We start from the raw sequence: 19,346 nt of genomic DNA, 5'->3' as shown, positions 1-19,346 counted from the left end.
CCTTCAGGGCGAAACTTTCAGGTTCCCGGAATGGTCAGGGCATTTTTTCTGGCATCCCTAAAATAAGAGGCCACGCTTAAAAATGTGTTTTCTGTGACAGGAGTCGCCTCATCTACTGCGTAACCAAATTCTGGACTCCAGCAGAGCTGGGTGTAAACTTCTCTGTCACTTTGGACACTCTGAAGAACCAGGGATTTCACATCCAGACAAATCCATGTGCCCTTTGTCCTTCCATGCCTTCGTGGAGAGCCCCCAGGATCCTCGAGTCAGCAGGAGGATGTTTGAAAAGCAGAAAGTCCTCTCCAACTCTAACTCTGCTCCCACCCGCTCCACCCAGCGCCAAGGGTCCATTTTGGGCCTTTCCCACTCTTCCTTCTCCATCCTTAAATCTCCAAAACCCTTCTGGGAGCCTACACCCAAACTCAGTAGCAGGCGGTGGAAAGAGCCTGCAGAGCTCTCCAAGGAGACATCAAAACACATCAGGAGGACTCATGGTCTGGGAATGTCAGCAGGAAAACACTGGAGGCAAGCAGACAGCCAGATCACGGGCTCCTCTTCCATCCTGTCAGCACACTCAGACATGCGGGGTCCACCCAGCCTGGCCTCGTCCTGTGGTCAGCACTGAGGGCCTGCCCCTAATGGTCTTTGAGACCTCCATTCTCTGCCCTCCATCCCTGGAATGGTCACAGACCCCTCCATCCATGGAATGCTCTCTGACCCCTCCATCCCTGGAATGCTCTCTGACCCCTCCATCCCTGGAATGCTCTCTGACCCCCCCATTCTTCTGCTCCATATGTAGTGAGGGTCACTTCTTGTGTTTGGACAACATTCTCAGACACAGGGTGGGATTTTGGGGTGTCAGTGCAGGGCCAGGGGTTGGATTTGATGATTTCTGGGTCCCTCCCAATCTGGATATTCCACGATTCTGTGATTCCCTGAATGACAGGGAGTAAAAGGCATGGGAGAAAGCAGGAACACCTTGTCCTTCTCTGCATCAGAACCCACACGACAACTCAACACCTGAGCGATGTTCTCCCCATGCCCAACATGTCCCTGTGACCTCCTGAGCTGTGCCTGCAGCCCTGAGCCCTCCAGGAAGGGCAGGAGGGCACAGGGGATGCTCTGGTGGCAGAAGCAAAGGGTGACAGACAGCTGCTTGGGATTCTGTTGCATCAAAGACATTGTCATGGTTGAGATGGTCACAACACAAGGCAACACTATTTTCAGAAGGTTTTCAAACCTGGTTTTATTCTAGCATGAATGCTTTTTATACATTCTTACAAAACTCATAAATTTACACTTAAACCAGAGACAAAGAGCTCATCGGAACAGGCAGTTGCAGGTTTTTCTTATTTCTCCTTCTTTCTTTTTGGTTTCTGTGTCAAGGACCTTCGTAGGAAATCCTTTCAGGGGTGAACATGGATCCTCCTCTCAAACTTCTCTCCAGCTCACAGGAGTCTTTGTGAAACCTCTTCCACAGGACATGAGCCATGGAAGATGTCCTAGGAAACATTTTCTACTGAGTGATGGAGCACATGGACCAGGAAGGTTATTATGGGGTATCCGTCCTTGGATAAATTGAGAAGCCATTGGCATCTAAAGCAACTCCCTCAAGACTGTCCCACCTGAGCAAGGGTTGGGCCATGTGACCACTGGAAGTGTATTCCAACCCCAAAAAACTGTGATTTTGTGACCTCCCCCACGGAGCAGCATTAGGTGGGGATCCAACAAAGGGAAGAAACTCCGGGAGACACCAGTTCCAATGCAGAATGAACTTTATTGAGTGTGAAGACAGAAACAAAGCAGGGGTGGGCAGGGCCCGGGCCAGGCTGGCCCAGCAGCCCTGGGCAGCAGTGGGACACACGTCTGCCTGGCCCGGGCCCGGGGCCAGTGGGAGCAGCAGGAGCCACTGCTGGGCTGGGCTGGGCTGAGCCCCTGGGCCAGCAGAGCAGGGCCCGGCAGGGCCCAGTGGAGGCGCAGAAGAAAGCAGGACAAGCAGAAGCCTGAGCTGGCCTCCCTCCTTGGCAGGAGGGCTGCAGGGGCCCCGAGGCCTCTGGGAAGGCTGGCCAGCAGCTCCAGGGGACACTTGGCCTGGGGAGGCACTCGCTGGACGTGCGGGCTGGCTCTAGCAGGGCAGGCACCTGCGGCCGCAGTAGCGGCCACCGAGGCCAGAGAGCCCCGAGAGCCCAAAGCCCCCCGAGTTGATGGGGACCCCGGACTCGCTCAGGATGCTGCCCACGGCAGCGGAGGTGGAGGATCCCACGGCGGTGTTCTGCGGGAAGGAGCTGAGGATGGGCCCGGGCAGGGTGACCACCACGGGCGAGGGCTGGATGACCACGCGGGAGTCCTGGCACTGCCGGACACAGGGCTCGTTGCAGCTGTTGGCCAGTGGGGTGGGGCCGCAGGGCCGGCACAGGTCGTAGCAGGACATGGCTGGGGCTGGAGGAGCACCTGCAGAGAGGGCAGGGAGAGCACCCACGGGGTGTGAGGCACAGAGGGAGATGCTGCTGTGCAGGAGAAAGAGCAGAGCCTGGGCAGAAGGGACAGCCTGGAGAGGTAGATAGAAAGGACAAGGAATTGCAGTTCCCAAGATGGCCCTAAAAACACAGACAAGACCCTCTCCCACCTCCCACCTGTGTGGCACAGAGAATGGAGACGATCACCAACTGCTCCCGCAATACAAAACTGAGGCAAATCCCCAGTGGGAGCCAGAAGAGACAGGGGAAAAGAAATGGAAACAGAGGAAGGCACTCACCTGTTTCACCAAGGAGGAGAAGGCAGGAGAAGTGGATGAGGGATTCTGCACTTGCTCTGCCTTTTATACTGTCCCACACAGCCCCGGGCCCAGGGACAGTCTTTGCACAGGGAATGTGTTTACCAAGCTCATCTCGCATGCAAAACATCCCAATTACAAAAATTAGTGTTTTTATTTTTGCCCTGCAACGCTGCCTTTTCATTTCCCTGTGTAGGACGTGCCCAGTCAGCCTCCCAGGCTCCTTTCAAGTGCCAGGATTAGAGGCCAAAATATTTCCAAGGAAAATGATTAGTCAGCAGGGCCGGGTGCTGCAGCCAGGACTGAGAAGTGTCCCACTGACCATCTGGTGCCAGCCCCTGGCCCTCCAGGGCAGCACTTTCAAGTGCAGGGGCAGCCCCATGTCCCCTGCTGGACATTGGCACCACGGGGCTGGACTGGGGCTGGTCCCTCACCTGAAGGGATTCCTGGGATTGGAAAAAGTCTCCCAGAACATCGTGTCCCACCTGGGACCGATCCCCACTTTGTCACACAGCCCAGAGAATGGAGCGCCATGGCCTGTTTCTCCTTGGACACCTCCTGGGATGGTGACTCCAAACACCCCTGGGCAGCCCCTGCCAAGGCCAGAGCAGTGGTGCCCAGCCTGGAGAGGGACAGAGGTGAGGGACAGAGCTGACCCTTGCAGGGGAATGGCCAGGCTGGAGCCTCAGGGCCCTGAGGAGCGCAGCACTGTCATCAGGAAACACTTTAAAGTCCTGCCCTGGAGGGCCAGAGCTGGAATTATTTGGGATGTCGGACACTCCTCAGCACCAGCTGCATCACCCTGCTCTGCTGACGTGGCACTGCCCCCAGACACGTTTTGGCCTCTAATCCTGGCACTTGAAAGCAGCCTGGGAGGCTGACTGGGCATGTCCTGCACAGGGAAATGAAAAAGCAGCGTTGCAGTGTCCCCATTTCTCTAATGGGGATGTTTTGCATGCGGGATGAGCTTGGTAAACATGTTCCATGTGCTGAGGGTGCCCGTGGGCCCGGGGCTGTGTGGGACAGTATAAAAGGCAGAGCAAGTGAGGATCCCTCATCCACCTCTCCTGCCTTCTCCTCCTGGGTGACACAGGTGAGCTGCAAGGGCCTTTGCCTCACTCTTCTCCTGCTCTTCTCTCTTGCCTTGGCCCTCAATGGAATCTTTGCCTCTCCGTAGTGTTCTCTGAGAGTCTTTCTCCTTGATCCTGCCCTCACCAGGTTTTTGTGGTTGTTTTTTCCTGGGGAGAGGCGGGAGGTGTTGGGATTTCTTTGCAGGGAGCTCTTTGGGCTCAGGGCTGTTGGATTCCTCCCTTGCTCCCTCTCCAGGCTGTCCCTTCTGCCCAGGCTGTGTTTCCTCCTGCACAGCAGCATCTCTCTCTGTGCCTCACACCCCGTGGGTGCTCTCCCTGCCCTCTCTGCAGGTGCTCCTCCAGCCCCAGCCATGTCCTGCTACGACCTGTGCCGGCCCTGCGGCCCCACCCCACTGGCCAACAGCTGCAACGAGCCCTGTGTCCGGCAGTGCCAGGACTCCCGCGTGGTCATCCAGCCATCACCCGTGGTGGTCACCCTGCCCGGGCCCATCCTCAGCTCCTTCCCGCAGAACACCGCCGTGGGATCCTCCACCTCCGCCGCCGTGGGCAGCATCCTGAGCGAGGAGGGAGTGCCCATCAACTCAGGGGGCTTTGGGCTCTCGGGGCTCTCTGGCCTCGGTGGCCGCTACTGCGGCCGCAGGTGCCTGCCCTGCTAGAGCCAGCCCGCATGTCCAGCGAGTGCCTCCCCAGGCCAAGTGTCCCCTGGAGCTGCTGGCCAGCTTTTCCAGAGGCTTTGGCCCTCTGCAGCCCTCCTGCCAAGGATGGAGGGAGGGAGGGAGGTGCTGTCTGGACTCGTGGCCGGCCTGTTTCAGCCTTGAAAATCCTGCTTTTGAAGAGTTTCCTTGTCTCTGATTTTGCATTTCACGGTGGTTTAATGCTGTGATTGCCAACAGTCAGTGGAGGGGTTTCATTCAGGAATTAAGGGAAGGTGGAGTCTTGCTTTCTGTCTCTCAGTAGGAATGGTTTATTTTCCCTTCATAAATATATATTTTGCCTTTGTTTTTGCTGAATGCTGCTTGACTGTTTATCATTAAACTGAGGTTGCATCTGATTTTGAGTTTCATTGTGGTTTTTCTCTCCCTTTTACCTCCCCTTGGGGCAGAATTATGTGAAAAACTATGCACGGATTTCACAGAGGAAAATGCGCATCCAAAAGTCACCACAACTCATCTGATAAAAATAATTTCATTGTTTTTTACGCTCTTGAGAAGCATTGAACAGGTTCTCAAATCCATTTCTCTTTCTAGGATGCTTCCCCCCAATTTTTTTATCCCACCTCTGTATTTAAAAGTACAATTGTGGTGTTTAAGCTTGAGAGATTTTAGATCTTGTCCTCTATTTGGCATCTTTGAAACTCTTGAGAATCTGAATGAATATTAATATGGCAGAAGCAACACTTGCCATTGTGGCAACCAAAAGAGATCCAAGCAAAATAAAGCCACGAAATAAAATCTATTTGAAAATTAAATAATCCTGGAGCTGAGATATAAATATTTGAGGAGCTCGGGGGGAAGGTTCCTGACATTCAGGTGTGGAGCCGGTCCAAATGTCCACAGAACAGGCAAAAGAGGTGGCGTTTTCTATTCAAACATTTTATGCTTTAAAGTTTATTAAAAAATTATTTACTTGCAAATTTACAAATTTGGCAGGAGAAGAGTTCAGCAAAAAAAATGGGATAGAATCCTCAAATATCCTCATTGGAAGGGACCCTCAGGGGTCATCCAATCCAGCTCCTGGTCCCGCACAGTCACCTCAAAATCCCAAAACATCCCTGGGAGCACTGCCCAAACGCTCCTGGAGCAGCCCTGGGGCCGTGTTCCTTCCCTGGGGAGCCTGGGCACTGCCCAGCACCCTCGGGGGGGAAGAATTTTCCACAAAAATCCAGCCCAAACCTCCCTGGCATCGCTCCAGCCATCCCCTGGTCACGGGGAGCCGAGGAACTCGGCTGGGGCCCCTTTGCGCCTCGAGGCAGCAACGCCAAAAAAAAGGAAAGCTGGGGAATGAAAATGTCCCAGACTGAGAGGAGCCTGGGCTGGAAAAGAGGTTTCCATGGGTGAATTTTCCAAACAAACAATCAGAGGGACTGGTGGGATGAGTTGTTCCTGGGGATCCGCAAGGAATCCAAGGGTGGTGGCATTCCGTGCGGCAGAACCGCTGCGGTTGTATTTGTGATCAGACTACTTCTTGTAGCTTTTAAAATACAAAAATGACCTCGTGGTCAACTTAAGTGACACCCCAGATACGGCACTTGCTGATAAAAATGTTACACATAAGCTTTCTGCGCTATCACGATTTTATTATGGTGTGAAATTGATGCAATACCGATTAAAAAGTTTGGCGGTTAAAAGCTGGTTTAAATCTGTTTTTATTGAAACATATGTAAGGGATTTGAAAATGTATTCTGTATCTCCACCAACAGACCATTTAATCTATTTAATCTATTTTGTCTAGTTTATCTATTAATCTCGCCATGCAAATGGACATGGAGCATGAGGGGTGGAGGAGGGAAATTTGGCAGAATGAAGAGTCTGGGAAATTAACCCAAAAATTTCCCCTTGCTGACCTAAAGAGAAAAAAAGGGACAAAAGCCATGTTCCAGAACATTCCCAGCCCAGCATGGCAGGGAGGTTGTGCAAGATGTTGAAGTTTTTATTACGTGGAGGTGCTTGGATCAATTTCAAGCAGAATTTTGTACCTTTAAGGGTCTGATCCATCACCTGCAATGACTGAAATCACTGGAGAGACAATTTCTGAAGAATGTGAACGTGGTTTGGGAGCCATGTCCTGCTTGGATATTCAGGTGGAAAAATGGGTGCGATAACTCTAGATATTTTTGACTCTATGGGGTTTTTGAAGCATCTTTTTTTCTTGCATTAATGAGTTCCCACACATATTTTTGCAAGTAGAACCTTTTCTTGATAAAGGAATTGTCCTGCTTTTGTTTCCCAGTCTGGGTTTCGGCTGGCATTGCGTGAGAAGCATCATCCACCCATTAAAAATTCTTTCATCTTCCCAATGTATGGGTACTTTTAATTTCTGGTACTTTTAGACCTACTCTAATAATGTCAACGTGAAATTACTTTAAGCACAGTCTAATAAAGACAATTTTTTTTCCAGCTCCTCAGCAATTTGTTCACCTGTGGCCGCCTTGGGATCTGAGATCAAATCCAAGAGGAGCCAAAACTCTTTGTGTGCCATTCCCAGTCTGACCCACTTACAAACAATTGCCAATTAAAATGTTCCCATCTCCAAAGAAAAAAAAAAAACCAACTCTGAGGACCTTTCCAAGCTTGGAGAAGCTTTGGGGTGACCTCATTGTGGCCTTCCAGGACCTGAAGGAGCCAAAAAGAAACATGGGGAGTGAATTTTCAAAGGGCTTGGAGTGACAGGACAAGGGGGAAAAGGCGTAAAACGAAAGAGGGGAAATTTAGGTTGGATTTGGGAAGGAATTCTTCCCTGTGGGGGTGGTTCCATGGGTTCCCCACCTCTGGAAGTGTCCCAGGACAGGTTGGACGAGGCTTGGAGCAACCTGGGATCATGAGAAGTGTCCCTGCACATGGGACTGGCACAGGATGAGCTTTGAGGTCCCTTCCCACCCAAACCATTCCAGGATTCCATGATTATGACTGGGTTTTTGTGAGCTGAGGTGGAACAGGAGGGGTTTTAGAGGTCCCCTTTGTAAAAGAATTGATAAATCAGGATTAAATGTCCCCCTGTTCTTCCAGCTGTGCCTCAAACTGCATTACCCAGATTTAATGCCATAAAACCATCTGAATTAGATGTGATTAAGTGGTCATTTGTCTCTAAATTCCACAATTCTGGCACTTCCTGCCTGGGTTCTGTGGGATTTCAGGGCTGGATGTGCTCTTTAGGCAGGGCCTTGCCCAAACCCAGAATTGAGATTGTTCCGACGCCCGGCTGGAGGCAGAGCCTGGTGAACATCACTGGAGACAGGAATTTATTAAGGATTTACACTCATACCCTTAATAAAAGAACGCCTTGGAATGATGAATTATGTATTATAGACATTCTTAGTATTTTTCTTTATGACTAAAGTCAAACATACGCCGGAGTCTGGATTTTGTTGTGACTGAAAGATGGCCCTGGAATAAATTTGGTCCCTAATTCCTGAGATGAGAGAAACCCGCGGGACGGAATCTGCCTGTCAGAAGATAAGGAGGAAATAAAAACAAAGTAAATAAGCAGTGAGGAAAAGAACATTTAATCAGGTGGAACATTTGACATTCAGGACATACTCGTTGGGAATTAATTCCAGGTACAAAGGCTGTCTGTGGTCCCCAGGCCATCAGGGCTGAGGTATAAAAACCAACTCAGCCCAACTCCTTCCTACCACTTCTCTTTCCTCTTTTGTGAGCAAGGTTAGTTCAAATCCACTTCTCTTCCTCTGTTTGCTGAGTTCTTGCCTTTTAATAATCTGGGGTTTTTTTCCCACAGTGTTCTGCTGCTTGCTGGATGAAATTTTTTTTTTTTTTGGGGGGAGACTTTTTCTGTTTAAAAAGTTGGGGTTTGATGTAGGAATCGTGAAATTTCTAGAGTCCTGACTTGGCTATAGAGATCCTTGAATTGGTGATAGAAATTTCTTCAAACGTGGGATTTCAGACAGCCTAAATGACATAGAAAATATTTGAACTAATAAAGATTAATGAATTACATGGATGGAATAACTCTGCAAGGGGTTGGAACTCTGGGATCTTTAAAGTCCTTTTAAAATCTAACTATTTATTAAAACAGAAATCCAGGAGCTCTGTGGTATTTCAGGAGCATTTTCTATCTTGGAGGGTCTTTTCCATCTTGGAATGTCAGCTGGGTCGCCAAGCGTGGAAATTTTGTTCCAGAGTGCAAAGACATCTCCTGGAATGCTGGGAAGCAGGATCAGGGATTTTGGGGATAAAGGGAGAGGGGGAAAACCAGAGCAGAGCTGAGCACCTTCTAGAAATCGGAGAATTTTGATTTTTTTTGCTGTGGTGCAGGTAGAGCCCATGGAATTCCTGCTTTTTCTCACATTCATGGATGACTTGTCTGGGAAAAATTCCAAAGACCTCTTCTTCAAGGCTGCTTAATGACGTTAAAATTTGTCATTGAAATTTGTACCTCTTTGTAGGCAAAGCTGGAGCCTTGAAACGAATCCTCCCTTTCATTTTTCCAGCTGCCCATGGACCTCTCTCCACAGGTACATTTGTGGTTGGGTTTCACTCCTAATTGCTGCTCCCCCAACGCTCTGCGTGCGCAGAGCTGGGTCTCTCCAGACGTGCAATCAAAATCCGACCATTAAATTAATGACACAGGTTTGTTTCTTTTGTTCTGCTGCCAGTTCTTGCCCAGATCACCCGCAGCCCAGAGGACATTTCAGCCTCTGTCTCTCTTTATTTAAGAGTTTGGTTTCCTCCTCAGCTCCTGGCTCAGTTCCTAAAAGGCTCCTTGGAAAATCGCTGTCCCGATAACTCAACTAAAATGACTAAATGAACCGAGCTGAGTAAATGCAGGTGTGACACAGCTCCTGCCTTGCCCTCAGGTGTGCTCCTGTATTCCAGACCTCATCTCCAGCCATGTCCTGCTATGAGCGATGTCCCCCCACGTCCTGCGGCCCCACGCCACTGGCCAACAGCTGCAACGAGCCCTGTGTCCGGCAGTGCCAGGACTCCACCGTGGTGATCCAGCCCTCGCCCGTGGTGGTCACCCTGCCTGGGCCCATCCTCAGCTCCTTCCCGCAGAACACCACCGTGGGATCCTCGGCGTCCGCGGCCATCGGGAACGCTCTGAGCGCAGAGGGCGTCCCAATCAACTCAGGCAGCTCCTTGGGCTTTGGGGGCTTTGGGGGCTTTGGCTACCCCGGGCTGGGCAGTGGCTACAGCCGGCCCTACCGGCGCTACAACGCCTCCCGCAGCGGCTTCTACGGGCCCTGCTAAGGCAGGAGGAGAAGACCAGGAATGCTGAACCCCGACCCGTCCCCGGAGCAGGACTGAGCTCATGGTGTCCAAAGCGGGGTCAGATCCCCACAGCTCCACCTGAATGGAGTCCATCAGGCCCCGGAATGAGGCCACAGCTCCTGTTTTACTCCTGGGTGTTTCTGGTCCTCTTTGTAGCTCTGCTGCTCGGTGTATTTGGTACTACCTGGTGTAAAGTTTTAAATTTAGGTAGTAGGCGGGACGTGGTTCTCAGGGTGCGCTGGAAGAAGAGCTCTGCCTTGGGAACACGTTCCCCCAAGCTGAGCCTTTCCCTCCACACTGACCCCCGGTGCTTTGCAGGGCTTTAATCCTTTGTTTGGGATGAATAAAATGATGCTTTTATCTTAATCTCCTGAGTCTTCTGCTGGTTTTTTCCCTCCCATCCTGTTCTTATTTGAAACTTTTTCAGTTTCATTTTCTTTTCTTTTTTTTTCTATGAAATTTATCACTGAGTAGATCATCAATAGTCTGGGAGAGTTAGGAATGTTGGGAATGTGGGGAATATTCAGCCTGGAGTGTGGAAAACTCAGAGCACTGACCATTCCATAACCAGTCCATTTTGGGGGAAAAAAAAGGGAAGAAATTCTCTTGTTGGGAAGGTTTGGGGCATTCCAATAACCCAGTTACACAAATAATGTCTGCAGCAGGTTGAGCTGTCCCCAGGAGTTAAACAGCTCACAGTTTATGTCCCAGCCTGGCGAGAGATGAAAAACCTCCCTCAAAGCTTCTTTCATCTCTGAGACCCAGTGTTCATTTCAACCCTTTGTTCCATCACACCCAGGGCTCGGGAGCCAACACAGCGCTACAAATTTCAATTCACGCAGTAATTTGTCAACTCTTTGGTGCCTCACCTGTCCCGGGAGCTCCAAGGGCCTTAATTGAGTATGGGGAGTGCCAAACTCCATGAGCCGGGGTTGGTGTATCCTGGCTCTCCATCCAAGGGCTCCCAACCTCTTGGATGAGCTCCGGGTGTTAATTAGGGAACAGGAGTCCCTGCCAGGCTGTTCATGAGGCCGTTCCCAAAATGGGATCTCCCCTCCAAGAGCAGCAGTTTCTGTGCCTGGAGGGGAGGATGAGGAGGAGGAAGCGTTCCTGGGTTATCTCAGTTTTACCGATGAAAGGGAAATGAATTTTCCTTGGGAGGGATCCCTACTAGAAGGAATGGATTTTATAACATATTGAAAAAGATTCTGGGCTGTTGGGTTGTGGAGAGTTTGAGGAGAGGGAGGAGAAAGACTCTTCTTTAATGGAAAAACCTTTTGTGGAAAAACCTTTTTGTAGAACAGACTCTAAAAAGAAGAGACTCTTCTTGTGGAGAAAATTGGAGGAGTTAAAGGATTTTAAGGAGATGAAGATTTGGCTTAATTTTATTTTTTTTAAATATAAATGATAGAAAAGTTTAATAAAATAATTAAAGTTTTTGAAGGTGATTACCTTAAATTAGGTGAAGTCTTTTGAGTTCTCCTGACTCACTGACTTCGATTCAAGTCCTTACCCAGGGGATGTGGGCACCAAGATCTCCGCACAACCTTGGGGAGCCAAAACTTTGCATATTCGAGCCATTAGCGAGAAGTGCTGGCAACTTTGAAGTCCTTTATTCCTCTGAAGTCCGAGCCCAGTCTTTGTACAAAGCCTCTTCATTTGGAGTTAATTCCTATCTTTTGCTGAGTGCTCCCCATCCCGGTTTTTTGCATCCTTTCCGTGCAGGAATTTCCAGCCGAGATAAATGGGATGGAGAGCCAGGTGCAGCTTCTCCTGACATCACACAGCCTCTATACCCCAAAATTTGAATTAATCTCCAACATCCAGCTTCGTGTTTATTTTGTCGTGAAAAATGCTGCACATCCTGGCGACTTCCCTGGATTTCGGGCGGGAATGGGAGTGACTCGAGCATGGAAATGATGCTAAAATTCATGTTTGGGTAAAGAAATGCAGGATTGTGGGCGTTCGGATTGGCTGTGGCTTGGAGAGGGACTTTGGGCAAGGGCAGGGAGTGACAGGACAAGAGAGGGTGTGTCCAGAATGACAGAAAGGGGGTTTAGATGTGATTTTGGGAAGGAATTGCTCTCTGTGAGGGTGGGAAGGCCCCGGATCAGGTTATTCCATGGATTGCCCATTCCTGGAAGTGTCCAAGGCCAGGCTGGATGGGGCTTGGAGCAACCTGGGGTGGTGGAAGGTGTCCCATAGTCCAAATGATTTCTCATGTCCCTTCCAATCCAAACTATTCTGTGGTTCTGTGATCTCCAGAGCTAAAGGACGGGATGAATTTCTATCCGAGTTTATTTCAAGCACCAAATCCTTCCAGGGATGTGTTTGACCTTGGCTCTCCAGCCCCAAATGAGTCGGCCACGATCTTTTCCTTCCTGAATGAGCAGAGGAAATAAAGGGGAAATCGGGTTTCTTATGGAAAAGGAACGCTTTGTGCCTGGGGTTTATCGCGATTATTCCTGGCAAATCCCGGCTCCCAGGGGATGGATCAGAATCCCAAATTCACCAGCCTGGCTGGCACCAAACGTTGTTCTGTGAGGAAGGTGGAGCTGGAACCCAGTGCAGCGCTAATTGCACTCATCCAATTTGAAATGTAATTAAAATCTGCATTTGAAAGTTTGCGAAAAACAGGTCTGAAAAACAAACAAAACCCTCCCGTTTTGGGTGTGTTGTTTTGCAGAAGTTCTGGTGAGTAAATAATTCCTCCCCTCGAGTGTGAATTAATTTCTGGAGCTGTTTTCTGCTGTTCCCAGCAGAATTCCAGCTGGGAATTCCACACTACGCCTGCTCCCTGCAGGAATTCTCCGCAGATCCATCCAGGAATGAGCGACAATAATTTTTGGACAAAACCAGAAACCATAACAGAAATTGCGTAAGTTTATTAGCCCAGAGTAAAACGGCAAAGCAAACCCCAAACCTGAGTGATTTTAAAGTTGTTGGTGACAGAATCTGAATAAAATTAACAAAGAAATGAGCTCCAGTCGGGTGTGAAAATGGAGGATTTCACATCTCCCTGTGCCTTCAGGGGGGTTCTTCGAGTAGGGGTGAGGTCCCAGGCTCTGCCTAGCCCAAAAACCATCTCAGAGGCTCCAAGCCTTTGAGGAACTAATTCTTCATAACGAGCTAATTAATTACAATTCAAAACGAATTGCAGATGCCACTCTTGCCGGGGAAATTCCCTCTGCTTCTCCATGGATTTTGGGGTCACCTCTGTGCCCGGAGACTTTACCCAGGGATGACTGTCAGTAACCTCCCAGTTCCATTTTGATTAAAGATCTCTTTTTTCAGACGTTCAGCCACTCACAGTTGTTTCAGGAAGATGTTCTCGCATTATGCAAAAAGTCTTAATTACAATCTGAATATTTAGGTCTGGCCTTGATGACAAAAATCTGTGAACTCTTAATTTGCTCGCTTTAATTCATCTCAAAATCAGGCCATTAAGTCATTCTGAGAGTACAATAAAATAAAGGCTTTAGTTGGAACAATATTTATTGTAATCGCTTACAAGGAAGTCTCCAAACAGATTTGAAATGTTGCCAGATCTGTTTTTAAATTCACAGCTGGATTTGAGACACGCTTTGTGTTTTCCAAGCAAAGCTCGGATGAAGGAGGAATAAAAAGAATGAAGAAGAAAATTTTGAAAATATGAAAAGAAACTGTGGATGGTGTTATGCAAATTAATTCCTCAACTAATTCCCAGAGAGTGAACATTTTTTAAAATAGCTGCTAATTCATTAAAATATTGAGAAATAGTGAGGAACTCGCAGCTAAAAACAGCCAAGGGATTTTTTTTGAGAATCCTCCTGAAATATGAGACGGCTCAAGCCGAACCTTGAACTTTTCCTTTTTTGATTTAAAATAAAGCAGCTGTAATTCCTGCAGATAGAAACAATGGCATCAATTTCACAGCCCAATTACTGCCCTGCACCCCCAAATCTTCGTAACATATTATTAAATAAAATACAAGAATTCAGATCTAGGTCAGGCATCTGAAATGCACCCAGGATGGGACATTTGCATGGTGGCACTCCAATAAAGCTGCTGATAAACTTTGAAGTCCTCAGGAAGCTCTGCCCAAGCCAAACGAGTTTCTGTTCCCAGGGGATCCCCACAGAGACAGCCCTAATTTAAATGTGATTTGCATGTCTCGGGAGTGGATGTGCCAGCAGAGCAGAGAACCCCCGGGTTAATCCCTGCATCCAGGACTGCTCATGGATTTGGGGTTGGAAAAGAGCTCCAGGATCACCAGTCCCAACCTGTGATTGATCCCTCAATGTTCCCTCGTTCCTGGGACACCTCCGGGGACGGGGAGTCCAAACCTCCCTGGGCAGCCTCTTCCATGGAAAAATTCCTTCTTCCTTTCCCACAGAGCCTCTCCAAGCCCGGAGGTGTCCAAGGAATGAGTGGACCTTGGGCTGGTGAGCAGGTTGGGGTTGGGAACACCTCAGACTTGATGGTCCTGGAGGTCTTCTCCAATCTCAGGGATCCTGTGGAAAGCAGCTGGAAATACTCATGGCCCGCCTTCCAAAACCTGCAATTCTCCGTGAATTCCCCCAGGATTTACCTTGCAGAGGAGGGCGCTGCATTATGCAAATGAGGCCTAATCTCCTTTAATGACACCCAGCAGATCCCAAAAGGGTTTGGAGGCTGAATAAATCCCGCTGAATTAATCCCTGCAGTGTTCCCAGCAATGAACCCTGTCCGGAATATTTTAAGATGAAAGCACCCTGTGGTCAGATAGACAAACCACAAGATAAGGAAGTGAAGCAGTAAAAAACACAAATACTGAGGCAAAAAACCCTGTAATCAGTCGTGGCCCATAAATCACTTCTTGCACAAAGCGTGGCTCAAGTTGTTGGGCAACTCAAAACTCAGTATAAAAACCTCAGCAACTCCAGGCTCTCCCAGCCATTTCTCTTCCCTCCTTTGCCTTCGTGAGTAAGGTGAGTTTGAACCGATTCATCCTCTTTCTACAGAGAACTTTTGCCTTGATTTTGTAGCTTTCCCCTCACTCCTGTTGCAGCAGTTTCTTCTCAGGGGGAGGAAGGGATTGGATACTAGAGAGGGAGTTTTGTGCTGGTGGTGAGTTATAAAAATCATTAATTAGCCACGTTAGCTAAATGGCTATGGGTTATTTATTGAATGGGTTGTTTATTAAAGGGGTTATTTATTCAGTTTTGGGATCCAAGGCAGTTTTAAGGTTGTGCAGCTGCACTTTACTATCAGCAGTGAATTCTTGGGCCTGTTCAGTCGCGTAACCACGTCCCACCACAGCCCAAGCGGAGAATTCACCTAAGGCCAGAACACCAACAGCGCTAAAATTCCAATTTCCTTCTCAATTCCCCATCCTAAATGGAACCCTGAAAAGCTGCTGGTAAATGTGGGTGTAACTCAGCTCCTGTGTTCCAGAATTCCCTCTGGCCCCAGCCATGTCCTGCTATGACCTCTGTTCCCCCACGTCCTGCGGCCCCACGCCACTGGCCAACAGCTGCAATGAGCCCTGTGTCCGGCAGTGCCAGGACTCCACCGTGGTGATCCAGCCCTCGCCCGTGGTGGTCACCCTGCCTGGGCCCATCCTCAGCTCCTTCCCCCAGAACACCACCGTGGGATCCTCGGCGTCCGCGGCCATCGGGAACGCTCTGAGCGCCGGGGGCGTCCCAATCAACTCAGGCAGCTCCTTGGGCTTTGGGGGCTTTGGGGGCTTTGGCTACCCCGGGCTGGGCAGTGGCTACAGCCGGCCCTACCGGCGCTACAACGCCTCCCGCAGCGGCTTCTACGGGCCCTGCTAAGGCGGGAGGAGAAGACCAGGAATGCTGAACCCCGACCCGTCCCCGGAGCAGGACTGAGCTCACGGCCGCGGTTTTTGGATGCCACGTGAGATGCCCCCAGCCTGGAGTTAAAGGAGCTGTGGGAATTTGGCATCTCCCCAAACCAGGCCTTTGCTTGTCTTTTGTTGTGCTTTACTTTGTATTTCTGATCAAATGTCTTGTCCTGCTTTTTTGTTTTGGTTTGGTTTTTGTTTTTTTTTTTTTTTTTATTTGATAATAGGCAAAATATTAATTGTTGGCAATTGTTGTGCATGGCTGGATTAGCACAGGTCCTTCATCGATGAAGAAGGAAGAATTCCACTCGCTGAGTGTATGGCTGTGAGAGGGATGAGTGGGTTCTGTCCTTACTGGACCATGGAAATGTATTCCTGACTTTTTTGTTGCTTCCTTCCCTTCCTCAACCCATTAAATTCGTGCTGCATCACCCTCCGAGTCTGCCTGGCCTTCTTTGCTCTCCCAACCCCTTTTCCAGTGCCTTTGGAAGTCCCCACTTCCAGAAAACACCACGCAAATAATTTCAAAGGAGAACGACTCAGATTCCGCTGGTGGAAAACTTTTAACCCCTTATTAAAGGCAGAAAGGGACCCTGCAACGGGTGCCTCCTGCTGGGACATAACCAGGGAATTTTTAAAGATGTGATACTTGGGAAAAGCCTTTTAAAAGAAGGGAGCTCAGCTGAGATTCCTCAGGGAAATGTGGAAGGAGAGAACCAGCAATTGGGGCATCCTTTTTTTGGGTGCAGCATCTCCTGACAGCTGAGCTCAGCCCCTGGTGAGTCTGGGAGGGGAGGCACAGAAGGATGGGAAGTGTTTCTCCATTTGGAATTTGCTGGGTTGGGAAGCAAGTCTGGGAGAGAGAGATTAAAGGACTAAAATTTAAAGAATTTTTAGTTCCAACCCTCCCTTAGGGTGTTTTAAGACAGAGCTGAGCTTTACCAGGCGCGGCTTTGCTCCCCCTGGATTGGGACGAAGGTGCTGTTTAGACACCCTGAAGGAAGAAGGTTTGGAAAGCTTCCCCTGAGGGCTCCGGATGACTAAACCTCCTGTCAGCCTGTAAAACTCCTGATATCTCTGAAAAGTCTCGCTTGGAGTCTTTGTCTGCCTGTCCAGAATGAGGCTGAACTGTAATTAAAGATGCTGATGAGGTTCTGCCGACTGCAGTCATTAGTGGAATGAAATTAAAGGAGCTAAATGAAAGAATTAATAATTTTAAGGAGGTGGGTTTTTTTAATAAACACCAGAAGACAGTGGAAAGCTGGCAGTTTGATGTTCTATTACAGGACCAGCTTGGTCTGGATTAAATGTTTAATTTAATATTTTTTGCCATCTCAACTGAAGCTATTCCCTGATCAAAGGTGATGAATTCCAAGAAGTCCAATGGCTCCAAAGGGTTGTGACTGAGGCACTGCTGAGAAGGCGCCTTGGACAGGTTCAGGTGGATATTTCTCATAACAGAATTAATTTCCTTACCCTTGCAACTCCCTTCTCATTAATGGAATCAGATCCCTTCCCAGATTGCAAAACAACTCCCCTCAAAGTTGGAATGTTTCCTCCAAACATTCAGAAATCACATCAGAACAAAAGACGACCCTCAAGCACCAGTTCCCCCATTCATTCCTGTCCCAAATGGTCTTTTTGGGTTAAAACTTGGTGTGGCAACCAGTAAAGCACAATTCTGAGGGGAAAAAAAAGGGAAATCTGCGTGAGTTTGCAGTCAGTTAGAACTTGATTTATTCACTGTGGCAGAAAACGAGTGGGAATACCGTGTCAGAATGTTTTTCTCAGGGAAGGATTTCTCCTGAAGACCTGCAACAACTTGGTCCCACAGAAATGAAAAATACCACCAGGTGTTTTTGCAGAAATATTTGTTGTCAGTGAAAATCCCTTTCAGCACCAAATTCTGCAAAGCTGAGGCCAGAGCTGCGGCATCTCCTGAGTTTACGGGGAGAAGGGAAGAGACATGAAGGCTCTGGAGAGCTTTTATGGCGTTCTGGGGCTGCCTGGAGGATCCCAGACATTCCTGCACCTTTTATTACCCACTCCCCGCAGGAGCTGTGGGTTTACTTTGCATTTGGCTGAGTTCCCAGCAGGGAAATTGGTTTGTTTACTGTTTATGTTCATTATGGTTTATCCTGGCCGCGGATGAAACCCACGACCCGCGAGGCCGCTTTCATCTCCCTGCTTTGCATCCATTAAATATTCCCGACTCCATCGCGCCAACTCCACCTCCCAAAGTGGGGATGAGTCAAAATCCCATTTGTTTAGGACTTCTGGCATTTTGGGCACCCACCTGGGAGCAGCCCCTGGTGTGGCACGGGTTTTAATTGGAGTCGTGAGTGTGCAATTCCAGCCGTGATAAGTGCCCAGGAGATTTCAGATCGCTGCTCTTTGTAATGTTCCCGTGAGCAACAACTCAAAGCTTTCGGCCCCTGGGAGGAGAAGATGGAGCCAGCCAGACAAGCTGGACTTAGGATCACCTTCAGAAGTGGAATTTGGGGTCTTTTTATCTTCCCTGTAGCTTTGGATGAGCTGGCTTTCAAACCACAAGCTGCTCTTAGAGTCGGTAGATAATTATTGTTATAAAGGAAAGTCAGGGAATCATGGAATGGTTTGGGTGGGAAAGGGCCTTAAAAATCATCTAAACCATGAGCAGGGACACCTTCCACTATCCCAGGGTGCTCCAAGCCCTGTCCAACCTGGCCTTGGACACTTCCAGGGATGGGGCAGCCACAGTTTCTCCGGACAACCGATTTTTTAACATTTCTGTGCGCAGCGAGAGCTTTGGGAAAGTCTGGTCAGTCTTGAGTTTCCATCCATCGTGTCATCATTTTGGGTCATCCCAAACTGGCGACATCCAGCCACTCACGGCTGGGACTGAGGGGATGCAAATTCTGATTTGTATTTCAAGGCCAAGGTGGAAGGATTGGAGCTGGTGGGGAAGTTTGTGGAATCCATGAGGAATCTTGGCCACCCCTTTGAACCCCTGGTCATGTTCAAAGAGTCCTCCCCTGCCCATTTGCTGATCGTCCCCCATTTGCATGTCTGAGTGGTCCAGGGAAATGTTTGGGGAACTTTGAAGACTTCTGCTCTTCAGAAGTCTCCAACCAGCGTTTATTTCCCAGGAGATGTTGGGGCAGATACTCCCAGTTCGGGGCTGATTTGCCTGTCTCTGCCTCGGAGATTAAACACCACGAGAGGTTGGAATGCTCGGCCCTGCCCTCCAGTCTGTTCCGGCATTGTCTGCGATTACTTTTTAATCTGGAAATTGCCTTTGAAAAGGAACTGGAATTGCTGCACGCTGAGGTGATCTTTGAGACGTGCAAAGTGAAAGCCAGAACTGGCTTTCAAAGAAGGAAAAAGGAACAGGAACATTACAAACATCTCTAACTAACTGCTATTCATTTGGGGAACAATTTTGCATAATGGTGCAAAGCCCAGCAGGGGAAAGTAATAATTTAGTGGCAGATGTAAAAGGGTTTGGCGTCTTTGATGACCCCAAAGATGAGCTTGGGCAAGGCTTTGAGCAGCCCCAAATTCCCAGGCTTCCTCCAGCTGACCTCAATCGCTGTCCTGGTTTGATGTAGGGAGAAAACCCAACCTGGAGACTCCTGAGATGAAGGACTTGGACAGTCAGTTCCCAAATTGTGTCTCAGATTCCATCATGGGAGTGTGGTGGTTTAATAATGAAGGAATAGATCAGA

General features: G+C 49.0%; 4 protein-coding genes across 4 annotated transcripts; 3 read left to right on the top strand and 1 right to left on the bottom strand.

The window, feature by feature from the left end:
• Positions 1 to 2,125: 2,125 nt before the first annotated feature.
• Positions 2,126 to 2,763, bottom strand: LOC119711556 (feather keratin 1-like). The gene is made up of 2 exons (XM_038161921.1): positions 2,756 to 2,763; positions 2,126 to 2,451 (listed from the first exon to the last, which is right to left on the bottom strand). The coding sequence occupies exon 2, from the start codon at positions 2,429 to 2,431 to the stop codon at positions 2,126 to 2,128; it is 306 nt and encodes a 101-aa protein (XP_038017849.1). The 5' UTR covers positions 2,432 to 2,451; positions 2,756 to 2,763.
• A 1,438-nt stretch (positions 2,764 to 4,201) lies between these two features.
• LOC119711557 (feather keratin 1) lies at positions 4,202 to 4,559 on the top strand. Its single transcript, XM_038161923.1, has one exon. The coding sequence runs from the start codon at positions 4,215 to 4,217 to the stop codon at positions 4,518 to 4,520; it is 306 nt and encodes a 101-aa protein (XP_038017851.1). The 5' UTR covers positions 4,202 to 4,214; the 3' UTR covers positions 4,521 to 4,559.
• Positions 4,560 to 9,431: 4,872 nt separating this feature from the next.
• LOC119711572 (feather keratin 4-like) lies at positions 9,432 to 9,809 on the top strand. The gene has a single exon (XM_038161942.1). It carries the CDS (start codon positions 9,432 to 9,434, stop codon positions 9,789 to 9,791), a length of 360 nt encoding a protein of 119 aa, XP_038017870.1. The 3' UTR covers positions 9,792 to 9,809.
• Positions 9,810 to 15,247: 5,438 nt separating this feature from the next.
• Positions 15,248 to 15,965, top strand: LOC119711565 (feather keratin 4). The gene has a single exon (XM_038161932.1). It carries the CDS (start codon positions 15,248 to 15,250, stop codon positions 15,605 to 15,607), a length of 360 nt encoding a protein of 119 aa, XP_038017860.1. The 3' UTR covers positions 15,608 to 15,965.
• Positions 15,966 to 19,346: the final 3,381 nt, after the last annotated feature.

Source organism: Motacilla alba, chromosome 25, assembly GCF_015832195.1.
Source record: "Motacilla alba alba isolate MOTALB_02 chromosome 25, Motacilla_alba_V1.0_pri, whole genome shotgun sequence".
NCBI lineage: Eukaryota > Metazoa > Chordata > Aves > Passeriformes > Motacillidae > Motacilla > Motacilla alba.
Note: the sequence above shows the minus strand (reverse complement) of the source record. Positions and strands in the feature narration are given on the sequence as shown.